The sequence below is a fragment of the Acytostelium subglobosum genome, assembly GCF_000787575.1.
Source record: "Acytostelium subglobosum LB1 DNA, scaffold: scaffold1, whole genome shotgun sequence".
Taxonomy (NCBI): Eukaryota; Evosea; class Eumycetozoa; order Acytosteliales; family Acytosteliaceae; genus Acytostelium; species Acytostelium subglobosum.
In genome coordinates, this window is record NW_012236531.1 from 1,761,329 (window position 1) to 1,785,691 (window position 24,363).

General features: G+C 41.8%; 13 protein-coding genes across 13 annotated transcripts; 6 read left to right on the forward strand and 7 right to left on the reverse strand.

Moving 5' to 3' along the window:
• Positions 1-106: 106 nt before the first annotated feature.
• Positions 107-1,606, reverse strand: SAMD00019534_007330 (hypothetical protein; the record flags this gene model as incomplete). The annotated part of the gene is made up of 1 exon (XM_012904166.1): positions 107-1,606. A coding segment is annotated over one exon (1,500 nt), but the record flags the coding sequence as incomplete, so codon positions are not given.
• A 237-nt stretch (positions 1,607-1,843) lies between these two features.
• On the reverse strand, positions 1,844-4,672 carry SAMD00019534_007340 (hypothetical protein; the record flags this gene model as incomplete). Its single annotated transcript, XM_012904167.1, has 5 exons — positions 1,844-2,299; positions 2,366-3,070; positions 3,871-4,088; positions 4,164-4,422; positions 4,487-4,672. Coding segments are annotated over 5 exons (1,824 nt in total), but the record flags the coding sequence as incomplete, so codon positions are not given.
• A 180-nt stretch (positions 4,673-4,852) lies between these two features.
• Positions 4,853-5,932, reverse strand: SAMD00019534_007350 (hypothetical protein; the record flags this gene model as incomplete). The annotated part of the gene is made up of 4 exons (XM_012904168.1): positions 4,853-4,909; positions 4,988-5,246; positions 5,314-5,597; positions 5,660-5,932. The coding sequence occupies 4 exons, from the start codon at positions 5,930-5,932 to the stop codon at positions 4,853-4,855; spliced, it is 873 nt and encodes a 290-aa protein (XP_012759622.1).
• Positions 5,933-6,280: 348 nt separating this feature from the next.
• SAMD00019534_007360 (hypothetical protein) lies at positions 6,281-7,123 on the reverse strand (the record flags this gene model as incomplete). Its single annotated transcript, XM_012904169.1, has 3 exons — positions 6,281-6,313; positions 6,433-6,947; positions 7,033-7,123. The coding sequence occupies 3 exons, from the start codon at positions 7,121-7,123 to the stop codon at positions 6,281-6,283; spliced, it is 639 nt and encodes a 212-aa protein (XP_012759623.1).
• Positions 7,124-8,185: 1,062 nt separating this feature from the next.
• Positions 8,186-9,046, forward strand: SAMD00019534_007370 (hypothetical protein; the record flags this gene model as incomplete). Its single annotated transcript, XM_012904170.1, has 1 exon — positions 8,186-9,046. A coding segment is annotated over one exon (861 nt), but the record flags the coding sequence as incomplete, so codon positions are not given.
• Positions 9,047-9,339: 293 nt separating this feature from the next.
• Positions 9,340-10,414, reverse strand: SAMD00019534_007380 (hypothetical protein; the record flags this gene model as incomplete). The annotated part of the gene is made up of 4 exons (XM_012904171.1): positions 9,340-9,359; positions 9,434-9,887; positions 9,950-10,113; positions 10,246-10,414. The coding sequence occupies 4 exons, from the start codon at positions 10,412-10,414 to the stop codon at positions 9,340-9,342; spliced, it is 807 nt and encodes a 268-aa protein (XP_012759625.1).
• Positions 10,415-10,746: 332 nt separating this feature from the next.
• SAMD00019534_007390 (hypothetical protein) lies at positions 10,747-11,580 on the forward strand (the record flags this gene model as incomplete). Its single annotated transcript, XM_012904172.1, has 1 exon — positions 10,747-11,580. The coding sequence occupies one exon, from the start codon at positions 10,747-10,749 to the stop codon at positions 11,578-11,580; it is 834 nt and encodes a 277-aa protein (XP_012759626.1).
• An 839-nt stretch (positions 11,581-12,419) lies between these two features.
• SAMD00019534_007400 (hypothetical protein) lies at positions 12,420-13,385 on the forward strand (the record flags this gene model as incomplete). Its single annotated transcript, XM_012904173.1, has 1 exon — positions 12,420-13,385. One exon carries the CDS (start codon positions 12,420-12,422, stop codon positions 13,383-13,385), a length of 966 nt encoding a protein of 321 aa, XP_012759627.1.
• Positions 13,386-13,691: 306 nt separating this feature from the next.
• SAMD00019534_007410 (hypothetical protein) lies at positions 13,692-15,514 on the forward strand (the record flags this gene model as incomplete). Its single annotated transcript, XM_012904174.1, has 4 exons — positions 13,692-13,726; positions 13,814-14,572; positions 14,657-14,840; positions 14,915-15,514. 4 exons carry the CDS (start codon positions 13,692-13,694, stop codon positions 15,512-15,514), a joined length of 1,578 nt encoding a protein of 525 aa, XP_012759628.1.
• Positions 15,515-15,867: 353 nt separating this feature from the next.
• On the forward strand, positions 15,868-18,694 carry SAMD00019534_007420 (hypothetical protein; the record flags this gene model as incomplete). The annotated part of the gene is made up of 6 exons (XM_012904175.1): positions 15,868-15,929; positions 16,029-16,247; positions 16,337-16,434; positions 16,494-17,437; positions 17,505-17,609; positions 17,678-18,694. 6 exons carry the CDS (start codon positions 15,868-15,870, stop codon positions 18,692-18,694), a joined length of 2,445 nt encoding a protein of 814 aa, XP_012759629.1.
• A 129-nt stretch (positions 18,695-18,823) lies between these two features.
• On the reverse strand, positions 18,824-19,278 carry SAMD00019534_007430 (hypothetical protein; the record flags this gene model as incomplete). Its single annotated transcript, XM_012904176.1, has 2 exons — positions 18,824-18,880; positions 18,952-19,278. 2 exons carry the CDS (start codon positions 19,276-19,278, stop codon positions 18,824-18,826), a joined length of 384 nt encoding a protein of 127 aa, XP_012759630.1.
• A 1,731-nt stretch (positions 19,279-21,009) lies between these two features.
• Positions 21,010-21,846, reverse strand: SAMD00019534_007440 (hypothetical protein; the record flags this gene model as incomplete). The annotated part of the gene is made up of 1 exon (XM_012904177.1): positions 21,010-21,846. A coding segment is annotated over one exon (837 nt), but the record flags the coding sequence as incomplete, so codon positions are not given.
• Positions 21,847-22,377: 531 nt separating this feature from the next.
• On the forward strand, positions 22,378-24,215 carry SAMD00019534_007450 (hypothetical protein; the record flags this gene model as incomplete). The annotated part of the gene is made up of 7 exons (XM_012904178.1): positions 22,378-22,672; positions 22,759-22,865; positions 22,940-23,032; positions 23,096-23,194; positions 23,262-23,457; positions 23,531-23,879; positions 23,951-24,215. The coding sequence occupies 7 exons, from the start codon at positions 22,378-22,380 to the stop codon at positions 24,213-24,215; spliced, it is 1,404 nt and encodes a 467-aa protein (XP_012759632.1).
• Between the last annotated feature and the right edge of the window lie 148 nt (positions 24,216-24,363).

Consider the following 24,363-nt stretch of genomic DNA (forward strand, 5'->3'; position numbering starts at 1 on the left):
AAGACGATGTTTTTTGGTGTTTTGCAAACAAATAATAAAAATAAAGTTTGATGATGACGTATTATTATGGTTATAATATGATTGATGAACAGTGTGTACCACCTTATGGATGAGTGTTGTTACAACACTTGGCACCGAGTTGACTTGATACGTAGTCCCTGATTTGATTGACATCTAGTTTGAGATCGATTTTGTTCAGTTTGGATGTTGTAGATTGTTGTTGGAGCAGTTGTTTGGTGGGCTCAAACTGGTTCTCAATGTCAACCTGACCTTTTGTAGCCTCCTTGACAGTGTCACCAAACTTTGCTGGATGTGCAGTGGACAGACACACCAGGGCATCTGCCGGCCTGCTCAAATTGGCATAGTTGGTCAATGTACATAGTCCGTGTGCCTTGGCACCGGCCACACCAACAGCTGTATGTGGATCCATAAGGTAGTTGAGTTGTTTGTGATACTCTGCAATCGTGTCCAATATCTCTTGGTGTCCTACTGATGAGGACACAAAGCCATCGTTGACAGAGACACTGTTCATCTGCTCACGCGACATACTGAAGCGTCCAGTCGTGTTGAATGTATGCATCAGGTTGACCAACTGGGCAGGGTCCTCCTTGCAAAGATAGTAGAGATATCGTTCAAAGTTACTGGCCACATTGATGTCCATTGCTGGCGCCACTGTTGGTATGACTGTGTTGGGCTTGCTATATTCGCCGGTGGAGAAGAAGCGATAAAGGATGTCATTCTGGTTGGTGGATACGATGAGGTTGTTCACGGGCAGTCCCATCTTTCTGGCGTAGAATCCAGCCAGTATATCACCAAAGTTACCGGTGGGCACAGAGAATGTGACAGACTTGCCCTCACCTAGTATGTCTTGAACACGGAAGTAGGCGTAGAAGTAGTAGACCATCTGTGCAAGGATACGGGCCCAGTTGATTGAGTTGACCGCCCCTAGGTTGTGGGCCTTCTTGAAGGTGAGATCACTCATTATCGTCTTGACGGCTGATTGACAATCATCAAAGGTACAGTCCGAGATGCAAAGTGGATGTACATTATGATCGAGCACTGTGGTCATCTGTAGCTCCTGCACCGCTGAGATCCTGCCAGCGGGGTAGAGCACAAAGAGGTTGATATTCTCGCGACCCTTGAGACCGTGGATGGCTGCACTTCCAGTGTCGCCAGATGTTGCCACGACCACAGAGAGACGTTCATTGTCACGCTTAAGAATGTACTCAAAGAGGTTGCCCAAGAACTGCAGGGCGACATCTTTGAAGCTAAAGGTTGGTCCATGGAACAGCTCCAGTATGAAGGTGTTGTTGTTCTCATCCAGTCGTTTGAGAGGTGTGACGGCATCGTTTGAGAATGTGGCATATGATCTATTAACAAGATCACGTAGATCATTCTCTGGTATCTCTGAGCGATCGATATACATTGACAATATATTGAATGATATCTCTTGGAATGATTGACTACGCCATTGATCCAACATCTGTTGTGATACCTGTGGCACTGACTCTGGTACAAGCAATCCACCATCATCAGCCAATCCCATCTTTACAGCATCAATGAATGACAATCCATTTACAGTTCCTCTTGTACTTTTATATTTCATTGTTATATATAATATATATTGTAGCAGTAGTAGTAATATGTGTATATTGGTGTGATGAATGAATGAATGAGAATGTAGAATGAATGAATGAATGTGTGATCCAGTTGTTAATTGAACAACACTCATTACACAACCCCCAATCTTGGCTCAAACCCACCATCAATGGGGTTGATTTGACCTCACGTTGACCCTGATTAGGATTGAGTAATACAAATAATAATATATATATTAATGTGATCATGGCATTATTGTTTGAAGAGGATGGTTTCCTTTGCAACATGAGAGTGAATGGTTCTCTGAGGAAAAGACTGATTCGAGTGGATTCCATGCACGACACTTGGCACAGAGGACTTTGTGTTGCTTGATTCTGATCAGTTCAGAGTCGACGTGCATCAATGACTCGTTGAGTGAGATGTACTGCTCGGTCAACAACTTCATCTGCATGTCATAGTTGACGCGAGTGACCTCCAACTCATCCTTGGTGTTCTTGACCTGCTTGAGTGCCTCGTCCAACTCACCCTTGACACTGTCATTGGACTGACCCTTCTTCAACAGGTTGTTGTACTGCTCGTAGTATCTCAATGCCTTGGCGTCAATATTGGATATCTTGTTCAACAATTGATTCATCTTATTCTCATAGAATATCCTCATCTCTTTCTCCCTCTCCTTGTCCTCGAATGAGAAGTTGAGTGACTGGTTGGTGATGACAATGTGTTAGCAATGAATGTTGAATGATTGATTGATCAAGGCAATACATACATCTGATGCCTCACCAGTCTCATCGAGTACTTTGAGCTTGAACCTGCCTGATGGTGCAACGTCAATGCTTGTTGTTGCGATTGGTGATTCGTTTTGGTTCTGATTTGGAATGACCACGACAATGTTGTCATTGCCAAAGGTTGGACTACCAGTGCCACTGCTTCCACTGCCTGATCCCTTGTTGGTACTGGCTTCAGTTATGCCCTCTACACTCTCTTGGTGGTGACCACCAAGTGATGGAGAATGTGGTGAACTTGATGTTGCCTGTTGTAGTTGGCTATCCATGTCACCAGATACATCGACAAGTGAACTGCTTGGTGAGAATGAAGATGGTGGTGGTGTGGCAGTGGATTGAACAGAGGGACTTGCTTGTTGTGTAGTAGGTTGGACATCGTCGTCCATCAGATTGACCAATGTTTGTTGAGGTGCTTGTTGTTGTTGAGGTTGCTGCTTCAGCTGCTTCAGTGAGAGCTCGAGTTGCTGTGACTTCTTCTCCATCTGACTGATAATAGATCTCTGCTCCTCAATCTTGGAGTTGAGTAGATTCCTCTGATGCTTCAGTAGACCTTGGTGTTGATCGGATAGTTGTCTAACCTCATTCTTATGATTGGCATTCAACTCCTCTATATCCTTCTCAAGCTTTTGCTTCATTGATGCATAGTTGGCAATGTCTGTCTCTATCTGTGATTCAAACTTCTTGTTGGATAATGTCTAGTTGTTTGGATTGATTGATTGAATGAATGAGTGATTGATTGGACTTTGCTCAATGTAGATAGTATAACTTACCAATCTATCCAGAGTCTCCTTCAAATCTCCGATATCCTTGTTTGCAGTGACCAAGAGATGCTCCTTATGAGTCAAGTCGTCCTTGACGGTATTGAGTGTGAATGCATTCTCCTCCTTCTCCAATGACAATCTGTTCAACTTGTCTGTGATTGGATTGATTGGTTAGACTTAGGTGATCACCTGATCACTGGATAATGCCAAAGGTATAGATATCATACCATTCAATAGGGTCATCTCCTTCTTGTTGACATTGTCAGAGTTCTTGATCCTGTCGTGATGGGTGCCAATGATTGTGGACATCTCAGAGAGATGTTGTGAGAATATTGATTGAAGATAAGCAACCATTGTTCTATATGCTGGCTTCCAATGCTCAGGATTGATAACAGTGTTGATAGAGTCCTTGTTGATATCCACTGAGAAGTCCTTGTCGAATACCAAGCTCTCAAAGTTGATCCTCTCACTCGATGGTGTTACATTCTCAAGAGGGTAGTCCTAATCAATCAGAGTAAGTAAGTAAGAATGGATGGTGAACATCATGCACAACTACTACTACTACATACCAAGGTGATCACAGGCGTATTGTCGATGCAGTTCCTAATCAACTCGTTTGTCTGTTCGAACAGATCATCTCGTAGTCTAATGCTTGATATCAACCTGATGACAACAACAAAGACATGTCAGTTAGTCTGTAATATGATGTTCATCATAGTCTACACTTACTTCTTAACACCAGCTTGCAGTGACTCTATAGTATCTCTTAATCCTTGTGTCTGTTGTACTAGTTTAAACTCGCTTTCCTTCTGAGACTGGATCAACTCCTCGATATGTTTGTTCTTCTCTTGCAACAGAGTATCCTTCTCTGCGATCGTCTGCTTCAGATGAGTCTCCATCATCTTGAATGCAGTCTCCTTCTCATTGGCTACACTATGTAGACTCTCTATTGGTAATACAGAAGGTGTTAACATCCGTCCATCACTATAATCATCATCATCACTCTCAAGCTAGATCATACGATTGTCATCTATCTTCTCCTGTAACTCGCTCCTCAGTATATTGATCTCTTCATCCTTGCGTTGTAACTCCACCTTTGAACCAAACAGTTTGAATGAACTACCCTCCTTCTTCTCATTCATCTGATCCTGCATCGTCTGCAATCTCTTTGTAAGACGTTGATTGTTGAACTCCAATACATCATGTTCCTGCATAGCAGTACTCAACGCCTGTTGTCTCTCCTTCAACTCTTTATCCAAATCACCAGACTTTTGTTGTTCCTATACATATGATGATATTGTTAATCGCACATTATTATCAAACAACAAACAACAACTATATTACTTGTATGATAGCCTTCTTTAGAACAGCATTCTGTGTCTTTAACTTCTGATAGTTGGCAACGATCTTTTGTATCTTGTCATTGTCCAATGGTGAAGTTAACTGGCTCAATCCACCAGTATTGTTCTCCATGGTGTGGTGTATATAATAGATTATAACTATACCTCTATTACTACTACTACTACTATACTATTATTCGATTGATTGATTGATGTGACAAAGACAAGAAGTAGTAGTGATGTTCCTCAAGGGATATTGCCCCTAACCCCCCACACATTGGTGATTTGAGGTGCGAATGAATGACTTTATTCTTCCCGCATTCCACAATTCTGAAGATACCTGACACGTGTCAATCAACCAGTCGACTGATCATATCTCGCTATTGGCTCTAATATCATCTCTAATGTTGTATGCCTGTGCAATGATCTGTTTGATCATTATGATGATGAAGTGGTCGTTAGTCACATGACATCAACTACATTCGAATCAATCAATCAAACTTACCTGATCCATGTCAATGCCTGGAAGATGTTGGAGGAATCCAAGTATCTCAGAGTGCTCAAGTTCGAGTAGCTCTTCGGAAAAGTTCATTAGGATGGCTAAACATACGAATATGTGAAGATCAAGACCAAGCTGTGCCGACAGATATGTGTCCCAAAGACGAAGCACACACTCCAAAGGCAGCTCAACACTGAGCAGATACTGAAGCCAACTCATGGCCCAGTCATTGCTATTGATCTCCTCCTCCTCAAAGTGATTGAACCTAAATGCAATGTTAGTCCACTTCCACATTATGACGTCCAATCAATCGAGAGACGACAGACACTTACAGTTCAGGAATGAGTGATCTAAAGTACATCATGAATCTGGACAGTTTGGTAGTGATGCTATCCTGAGCGAGGTTCTCTTCGATACGCTTCATCATTGATACATAGCAGTAGAATGTCTCACTCTCTGACTGCAACGTACACATGAATGGACCCAATATAGCCAGCATACCAAAGTTATACTCTATATCATTATTATAGTTGATATAAGATATAATGATATTCTCTATCTTGTTCCTATTCTCAACAGATTGTAAATCAAACTTTACTCTTGATTCCTGTTGTTGTTGTTGTTGGTTAGTACATTACTCAATCAATATCAATCAATCAAACATTATAGCTTACTTACTTTACTATGTATCTGATATCTCTTTAGATGATTCCTTATCCTTTTCGTAATCTCCGAATCATTCTTATCTATCTCTTTATACTCTTGTTGTTGTTGACTCTTGACACGCTCCTCCTCTGACTTGTCATTCTTTGATATACCCAACAAGTACTTCCAAACCTCTGCTCTAACACGTTCAGGTATACCATGTCTTGACACTGCCGTCAACTTATTCATATCAATGTACACCTCTGTACCCAATATCTCCATAAACTCTTCTTCAGTGCATGCCATTATTGTTGTTATTTATATGTATGTATTATAATTATCTGTTTGTGACTCTGAGATGATGCTGTGAAACGATTCAAAGATGATCTTTTGAAGATGCATCCCTGCATCCATTTTTAGAATAAGTATATCAAAGTTTGTAGTTGTAATACTAAATACACTTGTAGGTTGAGTGATGTTTATGTATGGTAATGGACATCGTTGTCTCATCACAAAGAAGAGGAAGAAGAGAGATGATCACCTTAGKTTTATTAGAGTAATAAGGTAATGGACGTAGAAATAAATATGGTGGAAAAAGAGAGGAGGAGAGTGGAAAAGGAGAAGGAGGAAGGACGTGAAAAAATGGAGTTGGCGTTAGATGTAGATGGCATTGTCATTGTAGTTGTACTGGTAGTGGATGGTGGAATGGTTGTTGTGGTCGTGGTGGTAGAAGTAGTTGTGGATGGGCCAGTAGTAGTTGTAGATGCGTCTGTCACTGAAGTAGTACATGAAACTGATGAACATACAGTTGTAGCTGTAGTTGTAGATGGAGAAGTAGTTGTTGTTGTCGTTGTAGTTGTGGTGGTAGTGGTTGTTGCTGGCGTTGGATCACATGATATGTTGTCTTGATTTGGATAGTAGGCCTCAAGTATCAATGGAGCACGGAGAAAGATTGTGGAGGTGTTGCCCACATCAATGTACAATTGAATGTTCTTGGATTGGTCTGGACATTGCATGAGAATGGTGGTCGATGAGTTGAGACCCTTGCCGAGGTTGCTAAACGTGAAGATGGTACCAAAGTACTTTCCAAAGATTGTGGACCATGTTATTTGTCTCTCGCCTCTCTGACCAGGCTCAGCGGCGGTAAGATTGACCTGCTTAATGCTCTTTGAGATGGTGGTATCATTGACATAGAGCCAGAAGCTGACAGTCTCACTTGTTGCATTATAAGTCAAGTTGTAGTATCCATTCATTTCAGTCTCAAATGGAGCTGGCAATGAACTGTTTGAGAATGTGCCAGTGTAGTTGGCTGCTCTAAATTCTAAATGACCGTTGTTTGGGGGTTAGACCTTGGATTGGACTGCTGTTGGAATCCAAAACAATGAGGAAATAACAATGACACATACTGTAGCCTTCTGATCTTGAAACGAGAAGAGTAGAGGACAACAATACTATGAACAACAATCCGTTGAACAATGTTGAAAGTTTGATTGACATGTTTGAATGATTTATAATATGACAATAGTCTATAATTAGTCTTGCATGTGTATAAATAATATGTATATAATGTTGTTCTTATTCTTTGTATAAAGATGGAATGATTGTTGAATAGAGAGACTGACTGAATGAATGAATGACAGGATTGAATTGATAGATTGATGAAGCTGTCAACCACAACAACATCATCATCAAGAGCAATAACAGTTTTAGACGATGTACCAAAAGTTATACGACCACCCAACATGGAGAGGTAGGCAGTGTGTCTACTGGTGTYCCTTGCTATATCTACTGGTGTAAGGTTTGGTATGTGGAATCTAGATCCACCTCTACCTCTGATCCCCCCTTGTTTCTCATGCCAATTCGCCCACCAGGCTGCAAAGAAACTTTCGACCAGTTGTCAAAAAAAAAAAATCATCCGATGAGAGTGTCACTTGTCAGAGGGTACCTCCCTGTCAGTGAAATAAACAAAGTGATCAACTGACAGGATGAGCGACACAAAAGATAAAATCAGTTTTGGATGATTTTTATAATCTCGACTATTGGCGAGATACAAATAATGTGTCAACATGTATTAATATCTGAAAAATAAGAAGTTGTTCTATTAATGGCGGTTGGACAGACATGATGATGTTGCTGCCTAGACTTGGCGATCATCACATCCATCACACTAATGATGTACCTCATTGCCCACAAACAATGAATGAATCTGCTCTGCTGGTCACATTGGTTCTAAGACCAAAAAGAAAGAAATAATTATGATCTGATCATAACAGAGATAGGTCCACGTGACACAAATTTACAGAAGTATGTATCTTTGTTTGTTCAGTTGATAGGTTTGAACATCATCTATTATATCTCTTGAGAGTTATGCGCATGTTGTTGTCTATCTCTCTCTCAGATATCTTGTTATAGGATGAATGGAGCATCTAGACGCAAATTATGCTTCTTGCGGGAAATGTTTTGAAGTAGTTCGCAGCTGCCTCATTTCGGCCTTATCATAATAATGTTTGGTAGGAGATAGATATAACTCTATAACTTATAATAATAATAATAATAATAATGTTTGCTACGAGAAAGAAGTTCTTCATATTCGTTGCTATTGTATTGTTTCTATTCTCCTACTATCTATTCTTGAGCTATAGTCTAGAGAGAGCACAACATAAAGATGAACAACTACAAAATGAACGTCATAAACAGCCACAATACAAAGGAGTTGATGATGATACTATAGATACAAAGGATAATGATGATGATGATGATGATACAAAGAACAACAATAACAACAATAATAACAATAATAATAATAATGATTTACATGATAAACGAGATAATAATGACAACCAACCACCACCAACAAAGAAGGTAGACATCCCTATTGTAGTACAAAATGATGACGAGGACAAGGATGTACATATCAAAGTTAATGATGATGATGATAAAGATAAAGTGGACATCGATCAAGTTTGTAGAGAGGGTAACTCTGCTCTGCCAAGGACTGTATACTTTATCAATGACATGGATGACACTCATGAGTTTGACAACACTGTTGGACTGCTGCAAGCATTGCTCGCAGCCAAGCTTGCCTATCCAATTGACTCTGCAGTATCATATCACGCTGGCATGGGCAATGGTACATTGAAGGATCACATGGAGACAACGGCACTTCGATACCGTGCCAACAGTAAACACTTCTCAAAGACTCTGTTGGATTCTGTACGTATGGCCACATGTACTGTACTGATTGTTGGGGATCTAAACGATCACAAGTCATTCAACGATGGGCTCAATTCTGCGCTCAAATCAATCGATAGCTTCCATTCAAAGGACATCGATGTCAGGTCGATCAAAGCTGAGAATGTCCCAGCCAAAGGAAGTGATGCTCTGTTTGTTTATCGAGAGTTATCAGTGGCTCCTGCAGTGTAATCAAGGAATCAACAACAAGTAATCTTCGAATAAATAGAGGCCTGGATCAAACATCTGGCCAGTAGTATATATTATATATTGATTGAGGACAACTATCCTCCTACAGATATGTCCTATTTGAATCAGGTATGATATGCCAATTTGGAGACTGTTTGCTCTGTAGCCAATCAAAGTCATTGACTTGGTTCCAGTGTTGATTGTCATCATCCTGTCGATATGGTGCAAATCCAATTGACCGACATGCCTCAATTATTGGATGACTCTTGGTATGAATGTAGAATTGACAGTTCTCACAGTTGTGTATCCTTATCTGTTGTTAAGGGTAATGATAAGGTTAGTTAGATGGATGTTGTTTGTTGTCCAATGAATTGTGTAGGATGATACTGACCTGCCTGGCAGAGAGATAGAATGTTGTGTTGGTGCAATTGTCAATGAATATTGAACCATCTATATCGATGGTGGAGTGAATGGTTGAGGGTCCAGTGATGTTGTCCACTTTCAGAGATGTCAATGTAGTGGTGATGTTCAGCTTGCACTCGACCAAGTTTGAAACAGTGAGGTCATTGATCACTGGAGTATCATCATTTGATGTCAATGCGTCCAATGGGAATTGAATAGTTTGTCCTTTGAGATTACTGATTGATTCAATATTGATTGTTGGTTTACTATCAACAACTATATGTTCCTCTTGATGATGAGCAGATGTAGTAGTTGATGTTGTTGTTGTCGCTGGTTGGTCAGACTCTGTCTTCCTTGCCTTCTTTACAAATGAGAACTTCTGCTTTGGTGCCAGAGCATTCTTTGTTTCCAGTAGCTTACTCTCCAGTCTGCCAATGATCTAGTTGACTAGTGTTAGTGTTGTGTTGTATGATTGTGTGAACAAGTATAAGCACTTCATACCTCTGTGACATTCTTGATCTCGTACTGTGGCAACATTATTGATGTCTCATTGAACAGTTGTTTGATCAAGAGTATGCCCTCTTGTGTGTTACTAAATACAGCATCAAGTTGATCCTTGGGCAGAGCCTTCAACTTCTCTACCTGTGACAACTGTTCAATGATGTCTGTTGATGAGTGAGTGATTGAGTGATTGAGTGAGTGAGGGAGTGAAGTGCGAATGTGTGGTGTTGTTGATAGGTGTCAGTTCAGTTCAATTCAAGAGGCAATGGTGGAGGTCGCATCATCAACACTATTACCATTGGATAGGGAGTTGATTTGTAAGAGGGTATCGGCAATCTTTTGCGAGGCGCTCTGGTCGAGTTGGCGCTCTTGTTTGAGGAGATGTTGCTTCTTCTTCTCCCTTGCTCTCTCCTCCTCGCGTTGTTCAAGCTTTTGGGCTACAGACAGTCTATCACTGTTATCCATTGAGTGGGTGGATGGGGTTTGTTGGTTTATATATGTATGTGTGTGTGTGTGTATGTGTGTGTGTGTTTATGTGTATGAATGATCGTAGTCATCCACTCTGAAGTAGCACTCCTTCAGATAGATTGACACACACACACACAAAGACCCCTATCATTCATTTAAATTCCACATGGCTTCTACAACATGCCCTCCCTCCACTATCCAATATAACATCTCTATTCCACTCATTACTCTTTGATCAATTATACAATATATACTCTATAACTATTACAACAAATAATAATTATTCCATTAATTAATATTTTATATATATATAAATATAAATTGGAAAAATGGTATTGGGACTTAGTATTTCACAACTTATTGGCATTGGATACCTGACAGGAGGTGCTGGAGTTACAACACTCGGATTTAAATACTCTGATGTGTTGTTGAGTTTCTTTGGTTCCGGTGTAGGTGCCATCTCCATCTATTGGATCTCCGAGTCATACCCATTGGCCACCCCTGTACATATTATCGTCTCATTCCTGGCCTCCTTGATACTCTCCTTTGTATTCCTTCGCTACAAACGTCTGCCCTGTGCCTTCATCGGTCTGATCACTGCCACTTGGATGTGCAATGCCATTATGTCCGTTGCACCCTTCTCCTCCAGCCTCCAGATGGCCGTCAGCTCCCTCTTCTTCATCTTCCCATTGATCTTTGCCCTGTCTCCATTCGTTTGCTTGATGACCTCTACAGCATTCTATGGCAGCTGGTGTATCGTCTCTGGTGTCGATCAATTCATCAACAGTGGTTTCCCAACAATGTACTCGATGCTCTTCAATGCCAAGTGGATGGATGATGTACAGTGCGGCCAGTCTACCTTCTTGTTGGCCCTGCTCATTGGCTCGTTGACCATGCTCTCTCTGATCATGCAGTACTACGTCGTCAACAAGTTGTACATTGCAGAGAACTGGAAGGATGATCCATTCGAGGTTGTCGTCACCGACGAGGAGAACCCAATGGACATCAACGGACTCGCCAACGAAGAGTCTCAGGACCTGCTGTCAATCAACAATGGTGAGACCCCATATTGTGACCCAACAGCAGTATTGCACTCTGTCAGCATTGACAAGTCATACTACAAGGAGAAGAAGTCTGCTGAGGAAACTGTTCCTCTTGTATAAATCAAAGAATAAAGTGGTGATTGTATATACCATCACCTTACCTAGCTCACTCATAATAATAATTATTATTACTTATGTTGGATACAATGGCATTAGTTGAAAGGACTGTCGTGCAATGAATGGTTCTAGATAATCTTTGGGAGCCTCTGGTACTCGGTTTGTTCAATTTATTCTTTGTAGATAGCACGCGCACGGGTTGGTCTGAAGTGGTGTCCCCCCATGCCAATCAATCTTATTCGTTTATTATAAATATTGCCGATTGGCAGGCGATACTTGCAGCCCACCACATACCCAGTTACAACACCATCATCATTTGGTGCGCCACTCATTTTGTCTTTGGGACGTCCATCCCCTATTCAATCATCCCCTTAGTTTGGTTGTTTACTTCTATGGCTGGTGTTGTCGCCACCCAACCCAATCAACCATTGCTCTGTCTCTTCTTAAAAGTTGTGTGTCGCCCTCTCAGAGCTGTCGCTCGTTGTTTGTTCACTGTCAGTCAAAGGAGGCGGGAGATGTGTTATGAGAGACACCGACTTCTTGTGTCATTCGTCTTGTCGCCTAATTCTTTACAGGTACTGAGATACACATACAAATTGAGAGAACTCTAATTATTTCTTCATCCTCCTCTTCCCCTTCTTCCCCTTCCTCCTCCCCTTCCTCCTCCTCTTCCTCCTCCTCGTCCTCTTCTTGTTCCCCTTCGTATTATTATTATTGTTTGTCTACTTCGTTCTTCTTCGTCTTCTTCATAACTTCCTCTTTAACTTCCTCGTTAACTTCCTCTTTAACTTCCTCCTTATCTTCTTCGTCTGAATTGTTGTTGTTGCATTGTTTGAACAAACATGAAGCTAACATTGATCGCCATCCTTTGTCTAGTTGCTACACTCTACGTGTCGATTGGAAGTGCCCACCACCCCTGTTTCCACCACCCTGAGAATGTGTCTTGTACTGACTTCACCTACGCTCCAGTCAACTGTACCAATGACCTCGACACTCTCTGTCTCAACCTCACCAATGTGAACTACACCGCCTGTAGCATCTACAAGTCGTGCCAGTCTGCCAACGCCAGTTCCGGTGTCTGTGAACCGTTCTCCATCCTCGCCGATGCCTGCCAGGTTGACCACATGGGCAACATCACCGCCAAGGGCTGCAAGAACTACGATGGAATGTGTGCTCCAGGCTCCGTCGTCCAACAATGCACCAACATGCCGCCCATATCCTATCTCATCACGACATTGAACGCCAGTGCCGAAGTCATTGACATGTGTAATGAGATGGATATGGATGATTGCGCCAAGTGTCCATTCGCCACGTCCAGCACCAGTGTTCCAATGCCCTGTGACGTGTACTTGGTGTACATGCGTCTCTGTGCCTCCATGCCAACAATGAAGCAATGCAGACCATACAAGTTCATGTGTGATGGAATATTGCCATTGCCCAAGTCTGCCATTGGTTCTGTCTACTGTCCATACGTTACCTCCAACACCACCGCCGTTGCCACCACCACTTCTGCTCCTACGACTACCTCGACATCCACAACTGGAACAACGTCCACCACGGGAACAACATCCACCACCTCTACCAGTTCTACTACCTCCACCACTGGAAGTTCTCCAACAACCTCTACTTCGACAACGTCGACTACTACTGCCACACCAACAACCTCTACAACATCGACAACAACTGCTAGCCCATCAACTACCACTACGACAACCAACCATCCATCTACTGGTAGTATCTCTACACCACATCAAGCAGTGTCTATGTTCCTTGTTTTGTTGGTTCTCCTCCTCCTCATAATCCAATAAACAATTAATTGCCAACAGGGCTCCTCATCTGTTGCAATTCATTCAACCTTGTCAATCTTCGAGATCACCAAAAATGATTTAAAATCAATTAATATTTTATTCTCACACACACGAACGAATCGTTGGAGAATGGAACACAATGTTTGAGGTGTGGGCGAGAGACAGAGAGAAGAGGGTTCAAGTGCACCCACGGTCAAAGAACCATTGTTATACAAACAGTGCAGTAATAATAATAAGTACACATATTAAAACAGTGTACATAAATATTAAATACATTTACATATAGATATAGATATAGTAGATAGAATGGAGTATATACCTCAACAAACTCAATCAAACATGTACGTGTTCTAGATTACTTCAACGACTCACAGGCACACACACTTTGAAGAACAGTAATACTAATTACATTTATATATATATAATAGATTATGTTGTTTGTGTGGAGTGCTGATCCCAGCCAACCCATCAAACATGTGTGTCAACTGTATAAGGAGTCAGGTTGATATTACAGAGGGCATTCCAAAGCAGCTGATCGTTCAGTGGTGTCGTGGATGCAATCGTTATCTCCAACCACCCAATCATTGGGCCATGTGCGAGCTTGAGTCTAGAGAGCTGTTGACTCTGTGCATTAAGAAGGTCAAGGGACTGAATCAGGTCAAGCTGGTCGATGCAGGCTGGGTGTGGACCGAGCCTCACTCGCGTCGTCTCAAGGTCAAGCTGACCATCCAGAAAGAGGTGTTCTCAAGCGCCATCCTGCAGCAGGTGTTCATCATCGAGTTTATCGTACAGGGCCAGCAGTGTCCCAAGTGCCAAAAGTTCGAGGCCAAGGACACCTGGAACGCCGTCGTCCAGCTGCGTCAAAAGGTGGACCACAAGCGTACCTTTTTGTTCCTGGAGCAGATCATCCTGAAGCACAACGCTCACAGCCAGACACTGAACATCAAGGAGCGCACTGACGGTCTGGACTTTTACTTTAGCAACAAGAACCACGGTCACAAGTTTGTCGAGTTTGTCTCCTCGTTCGTGCCCATCAAGACCAAGCGTTCCGAGCAGCTCATCTCTACCGATGAGCAGAACAACAATGCCAACTACAAACATTCCTTCTCAGTAGAGATTGTCCCCATCTCAAAGGAAGAGCTAGTCTGTATGTCACCAAAGGTCATGCATTCTCTAGGAGGTATAGGGTATGTAGCGTCATCATCATCGTCATCATCCATCATCTCTTTGTGAACATGTTACTAACAAATGTTTGTGTTGATTGATAATAGACCAATTGTATTGGTTACAAAGGTATCCAACTTGATTCACGTTATCGATCCAAATACCCTTCAATCAGGAGAGATCAATGCACTCTCATTCTGGAGTCATCCATTCAGATCACTCTGTGGACAGAAGCAGTTGGTTGAGTTTGTTGTTTTGGATGTCACATTGACTGGAGAGAGGAAAGGAAAGGTAAGTTGTTGGCCCACACATCTGCTCCGTCAATCCAGGTCACTAACTAACAAACTATTACACCAAACAAACAGTTTGCCATGGCAGATATACAGGTAGCAAGATCATCAGACTTTGGCTCGAACGATACAACCTTTTACATTAGGACTCATTTGGGTAATCTGTTCAACGCTGGTGATATGGCACTAGGTTATGACCTGAGCACTGCCGTGCTGAACGACAATGATTTCACAAGCATCAAGACCAAGCAACAGGTGCCAGAGGTCATTCTGGTGAAGAAGACCTACTCACACATCAACTACCAGCGTCATTGGAGAACAAAGAGACTGAACAAGGAGGCCGTCGAGCAGATGAAGAAGGGTGACCTGGAGCGACAGGCCGAGGACGAGGAGCTGTTTGCTCGTGACATTGAGCAGGATTCAGAGATGCGTGGCAAGATCAACCTCTACAAACAGGACAATGCCGAGAACATTCTGGCAGAGAGACGCAAGAGAAAGCAAGAGATTGGTGTCGAGGATGACAACGAGAATGAAGTCGATCTGGCTGAGCTCCTCGATAACATCGACCTCAACAATGATACTGAGTTGGACGATGACGAGGAAGACGACGATGAGGATTATGAGGATGATGATGAGGACTACGAAGACGATGATGAAGATATGGATATGGAGTAATAAAAATAATCTTCCAATATCAAACAATAATAATCCATCAAACAAAGGAATCAATCCATTTGATGTTAAAATGGAAGTACGGGACGAACTTTGGAAACGCTACAACCTGGTGTGGGGGTACTTTTGGCGCCAAATTCAAATTTTGAATCAATGATGAGAGGGAAGTGAGAGAGAGATAGAGAATGATCAGTTCTCATTGTTATCAAACATATATAAATATATCTATATACATACAACAACAACAACAGTAGCAGCAGCCAACCAAAAACAGAATCGAGGGATAGGATAGAATCAATCTCTGGCGCAGGTACATCAATATAGCATAGCACGGAGATACCAATTACAACAACATCATGTCAACAGAGACAGCAGCAGAGACAGAGTCTCGCTTTGCCTACTTACTTCAGCCAATCAGGTATGATGATGACAATCTATTGTATTGGGACACACAATATGAGTGTATAAAGTTTGGAGTCTGACACATAATCAATCAATCAATCATTTGATCAATCAGAGATCTGGCAGAAAACTGGAGCATAGATATATCAAGAGAGTTAGAGGACTATTTATCGGAGCTGTCCAAGATCACATTCACGTTTGATGGTGTAAATAAGTCACTCAACTTTGCAGAGGCAGCACTGCTCATTCAAGGATCAGCCGTCATCTACAGTAAGAAGGTGGAGTATTTATATAGTCTACTCTATCAGACTTTGGATCTTTTGGCTGACAGAAGGTAAGTCCTTCCTTGATATGGATCAACACCATTAATTGATGTGTCCACTTGGTCAGGGTGTACTGACTTGACTTACTGGCACCCTGTAGAAAGAGAAAGGAACAGAACTCATCATTGGACAAGGATGGAAATGACCGTGATGTAAGATTTGAAGATGGTCCAGAGTTCCTCCCTTTGGATATGGAGGGTATGTATATTGTTGGACATGGATGGAATGGATAGATACTAACAATGTTCATAATACAGAGGCTGATGATATTGATTTGAGAGATGATAATAGTGATGGTGAGGGTGGCACCCAGCCCAAGAACAGAAGAAAGGGTGTCAGAGGACAGAAGGACAAGAGTGATGGTGATGCCACTTTGGGCACGATATACAGCTCAAACACAATGGCCATGTTGACATCACTCAATGATAGGAACATGGAGTCACTGAACAATGAGAACAGTGGCAGTGGTGCTGATGGCGATACCAAGAAGTATGACTTCAAGATGAACACCTGTCAGGTGACCAAGGGTGGCGCCCTACTACTCTCCAATATGATGAATGATGAAGAGGCTATATTCGGTTCAACACTGTCCAGGTACTCATCAATCAACAACAACAATAATGACATTGGAGCCAATACTGGTGATGACTTGAATACCTCAACATTGGGCATACACCCGGATAAAAGAGATGTCAGTGGACCAAGCGATATCGACATGATAGGAGGCGGTGGTGGCGATGGAGGATATGATAGCGACTCGGATGACAATGACTGGGGTGGTGGAGGTGATGGTCCAGACTATGACAGTGACCGTGAAGGACATCAGACAACCACCACCACTGGTGACCAAGATGTTGATGATGCTCAACGACAAAGACAGCAGCAACAACAACAACAACAACAACAGAGAGCAGCAAAGAAGGCAGTCAACTTGTGGACACTACTCGATCCACATGAGGAGACCACGGAGAAGCCATTCAAGAAGGGTAGGACCTGGAAGATACCGAATGGTTTGATCGATTCGGACAAGAAGAAACCAGAAAGGTCATCCCAGAACGTTGAGGCTGGTCTCCAATTTGGATCAAGTGAGCTCATTGTCTATGCCACCAAGTCATTACCATTGAAGGGTTGCTACTTCAAAGAGCTGACCTATATATACACCAAGTTCATCAAACAATCCAGGAGTGACAGAATAGCAAAGGTATGTTAAGTTGTCGCAATGGGGTCTTTGTGCGGGCACACATACTTACCCATCATCATCAACTTAGAACCGTATTGAGGTGGAGCAACCCAATGGTGATATTCCAGATTCTATTCCAACTGGCAGAGAAGACGACGAGGACTCTTATATGGATATGGGTGGAGGTGGATATGTATGTATCATGATGAACTGGATGGATTGAGGACTTGTCACTAACCAATCAATCAATCAWMAACATAGGACTTTGATGACAGTGACGACGATGATGGTTATGACGTTGGAGCAGTGGATGGTGATGGGGAGACCCCTTGTGAACCACCTAACACAACAAGCTGGGATCCATCGGTTCTGGAAGGACAAAACATTGGCAAGAGACCAGACACATCGTCTAGCAACAATATCAACCGTACCGACCATGAGGAGGAGACATATGAGTCAATGTGCCAGAAGTATGTCAACGAATATATGTCTGGCGCCGAGCGCTACCTGCAAGAGACAAAGCTGATGCAGCGCCTCAATGATTGGAACCAGCGCATCACACCATATCTGGACGAGCAGAACCATCGACCCTCATTTGACATTGAGATCTACAGTACACGCATCATTGAGGACCTGGCCAGCATTGTCAAGACGCGCTGCAACCTAGACGAAGATGATCCCCTCGAAGACGACAAGATTGACAAGGACATGGTGATCTCCTTCCAGGATCTGATGGTGGACGTCAAGCCATACGATGTCTGTCGCCGCTTTGCCAGTTGTTTGCAGTTGGCCAACAATGGCAACGTGGAGATAGTGGCGTTGAGCAAGAAGAAGGAGGTCAATGATCTAAGCTTCCATCTGTTGTCCACAAAGCCCAAGTACGACATGGAGAATGCCAACCTGCTTCCTGGTCAATTTGCACCGCCACCATCATTCTCTGATGATGAGCTCGACACCAAGACCATCACAAAGGCCAAGAAGACTGTCATATCCAAGCCAACACAGAAGAAGGAGCAACAAGGGCAGAAGGCCAAGACTACCACCAAAAAGGCGACCAAAGCCAAGAAGAAACCTGCTGCTACAAAGAAGAAGCGAGGCAAGAAGGACAGCGAGAGCGAGAGTGAGAGTGAGAGCGAGAGTGAAAGTGAGAGCATGAGCGAGAGTGAAGCGGATTCAAGAGACTCTGATCCAGAGCCAGCAACAACAACAACAACAAAAAGAGGTGGTGGCGGTGGCGGTGGCGGCCAATCCAAGAGATTGAATGGTCGATCAAAGTAAACTGTACAGTACATTATAGGTCATACGGGGGTTGTCAACAACTCTCTTTAATTAATTAGTATCATCGGCAATAGTAATAGAATGGTAATGAGAGGGATATATCAATTGAGTGAGTGAGTAGATATTGCTTCATATCTTGACAGAGGTGTAAAGCTTCTGTTGAAGATCTCCAATCTGCTTCTTGTACTATGTGTTACCATGATGTTAGTAATGGACATATCTTTCTCTCGCCACTTTCAATTACTTGATAAACATACCTGCTCCTCTTTAGACATGTTCTCACCTCTTAGGGTCTGTAACTCTTTCTGAAGTTTGGCCAAAGAGTCAGAGTATTGACAGCAGATGGAGAGCTCTTGGGCATATTGCTGTTGCAATAGGTCGATCACATTCTTGAGATGGTTGATTTCATCGTCCTTTCTGCGCAGTTCCAAACTCTTTAGTGACAGCTCCCTTTGGATTTCTGGCGACATGGAATTGCCCTTTAATGTTGGACTGGTGGTTGGTGTCACAGTCTGCGACGTTGATCCAGCAGATGCATTGACACAAGCCGTGGATGATACTTCATTGATAGTGTTGTTGGTCATGTTGTTGTTGTTGGTTGTTGTGATATAGATAGGGATAATGGGGATTGACAGTCTTACAATGTGACTTGGAAGAAAGAGAGACAATAAACAGAGTGTTTGGGTAATAAACTATTACTAACAAGTGTAGGAATAGAGTTGATTGCAATTGTATAGAGATAATAAGATATCTCTATTTAACGTTCTTTAAGTGTTTATACAGTGGATTGTTGTTGTTGTTGTTGTTAATGATGATTGATATATATTATCTGTAGTAAGAATGAATCATCGTATTACTGCTGAATATAAGTAAGAAGGATTGGACTATGGTATTCAGTGTGTGTTGGAGAGTGTAGGAGGTGAGAGTGGTGAGGGTTAGGCAGAAAGACAGAGTGAGAGATAGAGAGATAGAGAGACAGTTGTGTGTATTTGTGTGTGTGTGTGTGTGTGTATGTGTGCTTGATTAATAAAGAGATAGATAGATAGGAGTTGCTGGAGGGATTAGTGAGCAGCGGAGGCACCTGATTAAAGTGAACCAATCAAACACTTCTTCCACTCTCTAGAGAGTGTAGTGAGGGGTGTGTGTGTGTTTGTGACCTTTCATAGGCAGGGTTGGCATTGCAGCTAATGGTGCAAAGGGGCGGAACTCGGTGCTGCTACTTTGAAAGTTTGCAATCACACACAACCTCAATCAAGTTTTAGTGCTTTCCTTTTCAAGCCCAGAATGATGACAACACAAAGGATGACATGCAAGTTGACACCAACACTACTTTTTAGTGTACCCGATGAACATCTCATCTGATCTCTCTCACTTTAAACGAGTAGTTATAGTAATATTCATCTTAACTATAATAATAATCTCTGATGTTGTTTAATTGGATCTAAATGCCCAACTAATAATATTCCAGATTCTCACTTATTCCATCGTAATTGATTATTTCACAAATAAGTTATATTCATCGTAATCGGAATAAATGATCATTCTGCAGTGACACCAACAATGGGTGGTTCAATGCCTCGGATAATAGCTTTGCCAACTGAAGATTGGTCAATGGTGGTGTGTCTGAGGTGGTTGGAATGCCCATTGTGGTCAGATGTTGTCTCAACATGTCCTTCGTGAGTCTGGACATCTGGAGAATAGTTTTCTTCCTCAAGTGTTCTCTGAGTTGAGCAACGTCATTATCTGGGGAGGACTGGAGTTATATCCACCTCTTGGTGTGACTCTATTTGGGGTTGTGGTGGACACTTGGTGGTGACTTTGGTCTTGTTGTTGAAGTTGTTTTTGTTCCAAAGTTCCAAAACAATACTCCATATGTATTAGCTCTCGATAAAGAGACAAGAAGTGCTGTTGTTTCGTCGACAAGTCTCCAGATGATTTGAAAGACTGTTTGATTATCCATATATGAGCAGAACTGCATAGTGATTGTTGGGATAAACTGGAGCAATGAATACAAGAGAGTGAATGGCATGGCATCCTGTATTCTTTTCATTTTCCGTCCTGGCATGGTAATGATGATTAAGTGTGAAAGAGTGTTCATCTTTGAAAGTTGAGATATGATCGGTTGATGTAGTAGAGGTGAGGATGGTTCAGTTGGTGTCCGGCTGTATCTGATTGGTGATTTGTCAAAGACCAGAGTAAGTTCATTGAGATGTTTGTGACCAACCAGATTGAAGTTCTCAGGAGAGAATTGAGGGCATCGAATGGTCATTGATCTAACTGATGGAATGTACTCTGGAATGAGTGGTTGATTGAAGTTGCCNAAAGTTAAACGTGTAACATTGTTGGATAAATGACCAGTTTGGAGAGATTGGTTGAAGAGTTTCATTGACAACTGAGTCACAGATGGGCGGTATGTGTCCATCTTGGAGTGGTTGATTGAATTCATAAAATGACAACTGTGTCACTGATTGTGGCAGGTGTCCAACTTGGAGCGGTTGATCGAATCTATTAAGAGACAACTGTCTCACTGATGGTGGCAGATGTCCAGCCAGAAGTGGTTGATTGAATATATTAAATGACAACTGTGTCACTGATGGTGGCAGACTTCCATCTTGGAGTGGTTGATTGAATACATTAAACGACAACTGTCTCACTGATGGTGGGATGTGTCCAGCTTGAAGAGGTTGATTGAATACATTAAACGACAACTGTGTCACTGATTGTGGTATCTGTCCAACTTGAAGAGAGTGTTGGTACCCCTCAAATGACAACTCTGTCACTGACTGTGGTATCTGTCCAACTCGAAGTGGATGATTATAGTAACTGAGTGTCAATTGAGTCACTGACTGTGGTATGTGTCCGACTTGAAGTGCTTGATTGAATGATTTAAATGACAATTGTGTCACTGACGGAGGAATGTGTCCGACTTGAAGTGGTTGATTGAATGATCTAAATGATAATTGTGTCACCGATGGAGGAATGTGTCCGACTTGAAGTGGTTGATTGAATAATTCAAACATCAGATGTGTCACTGACGGTGGTATGTGTCCGATTTGAAGTGGTTGATTATATGCACTAAGAAACAATTGCGTTACAGACGATCGCAGATGTCCGACTTGAAGTGGTTGTGTGAATTTAATAAGTGACAACTGAGTCTCTGATCGAGGTATTTGTTCATAGTGAAGACAATAGAGGTAAGTCGAAAGTTTATAGCTATCAAACACCTTCGAAAGGTATTCATAAAGGTTTGATCTCTTCTTTGGTACAACACCAAAGTGGTGATCCAAAGATGGTGCGATGATCGTGTGCAGTGAGAAGATCCTTCTGTTTACCAAGAGAAAACATAATACAGCAATTGTATCAAGTTGTAACAATATGATTCTTAGTACATAAGTCGGTAGTAATATTAACATTATATTTATGATTGATAAACAAAATGATGAATCAATGTCTATGATAATAACATGCTTTGTCTTCTGATAACTTAACATAAGACACCACAGGCAGCTTCACACCACACTCAATTTACAAACACGAATTAATACTTTCCTTTTTGAGAACATGTTCTCATGTGTCTAGAACATAATTCAGCTAGAGGATTCACACATATTATTCTACTGGTCATTCAAACTCAACTCAATATATATATATAACTTCATTAAATAATAATAATATACTCAGATATGTTGGTCAATTGGAACTCAATGTCCGATCAATCCGGGGATACTCAACAACAGCAAGATCAGCAGCAGGGACAGCCATCTCAGCAACAACAGGAACAACAACAACAACAGCAAGATCCAACAAAGTCACAGACATTGCCATCGAATGAACCTACTGTAGACATTAGGAGTCTATCACTCAAAGCTATCACACAATCAAAGGGCTATTGTTTCCTGCCCTCCATTCAGCTACAATACGATTGGCATATCTATCAGAACTCTGACTCTGATTGCTTCTGGGTCAATCTTGTCAAGGGTGGGTATGGGTGGCTGGTTAGAATAGACAAGTACTCTCATCATGTGACTAATCAATGAATGAATGAATGAATGATATCAATATAGATTCAAAGAGTACTGTTCATGCTACAGTGTCCACAAAGAAGACATCCAACAACACATTCCAGTTTGATGTAATACCCGAGAACACTCTCACAATTAAGCCTATCAATGTATGTCTTTAGGAATCCAACTAGTATCCATCCTAAGGATACACTTTATATTGACATCTTGTTTACCTACATAGGGAAATGGATCACACTTGGCCCTCAAGTATGGACAACACAATCAGGAGGTGATTGCACCATCAAAGATACACAAGGTTGCAGGCACAAAAAGAGTAGGTTGACACTGACTATATTGTTGTTGAAGTATTATTATACTTACCCACTGTTGTTATTAGATAACGTCAATGGGAGCATCTTCAGAGGGTGGACTATGTGCCTATGGTAGTTCAGACGGTATACTTGAGATATTTGAATCAGATGACGGCCAGGTGAGAGTAAGTTGATACTATCCTTATGATCATCAAACATATTGCTCACAAACAAACAACAACAAACAAATAGAGGAAGCTCAGAGGACATGTTGGAGATGTGGACGTTTCAAAGTTCTTCCCAAGTGGCAGGGTGTTGCTGAGTGGTGCATCCGATGCTAGATTGAGGATATGGGATGCAATTGAGGGAGAGTGTGCAATGACTCTGACCAGTCATACTGCAGGTATCACCTCTGCCTCATTCGTAGAGCGTGGAAGGAACTTTATATGTATGTTGTAGTTGTTTGCAAACAGAACCATGACCATTGGTGTTAACACTAATGATATAATACCTCTCTCTAGCGACATCAAGAGATGGAAGTGCTAAGCTCTGGGATGTACCAACTGGAACAGTGATACACACACTTCAAAACTATGATCGACCAATCAATGATTGCTATGTCACTACAACAACAATTAGATCATCACAAACACTGGACGAGAGAGAGTTTGGAACAGATGGCAAAGTAGTACTATTGGCATTGGAGCAAGGATCGCTCATTCTCAACGATATTAGATCAGCTAATATCGTAGCAGAGATGAGTGAGGAACATCACAGCACTGCATTCAATGCATGCTTTGCACTGAACAACTATGTATATGGAGGTGATGATGATGGTTTCATATTCCAATATGACAGAAGAAAACTAGAGTATGTTGTAAATGGAAAGATTGAGATGATGCTTTGCACTAACTAACAATAACTCTGTCATTATTTGTTAGTCAACCAACAACAATATGTCAATTTAGCAATTCACCAATTCATCATATCAGATCGAACAATGATGATCCGTTGAACAACCACAACAGTCTATGGGTGAGTTCAGGAGATGGAAACATATTCTTGGTGGACTTTGATTCACAGTCAGTTACAAGATCATTATCGGGCATTGATACTGATGTCGTGACATCGCTCAATGTAGTACCAGGTAGTAAGAAGGCATTTGCAACAAGTAGGGATGCATACGTCAGAGTCTATGATCTGTGATCATTCATTCATCCGGGATGGATGGAACACTGGAAATGAAGCAATATTTGGAGCTAAGTGTTCAAAAAAATAAAAATAAAATAAATCAATTGAAAAAAACGACAGACGACTGTTACTCAATTTGAGTAATGTGTGAATGCTTGTTAAT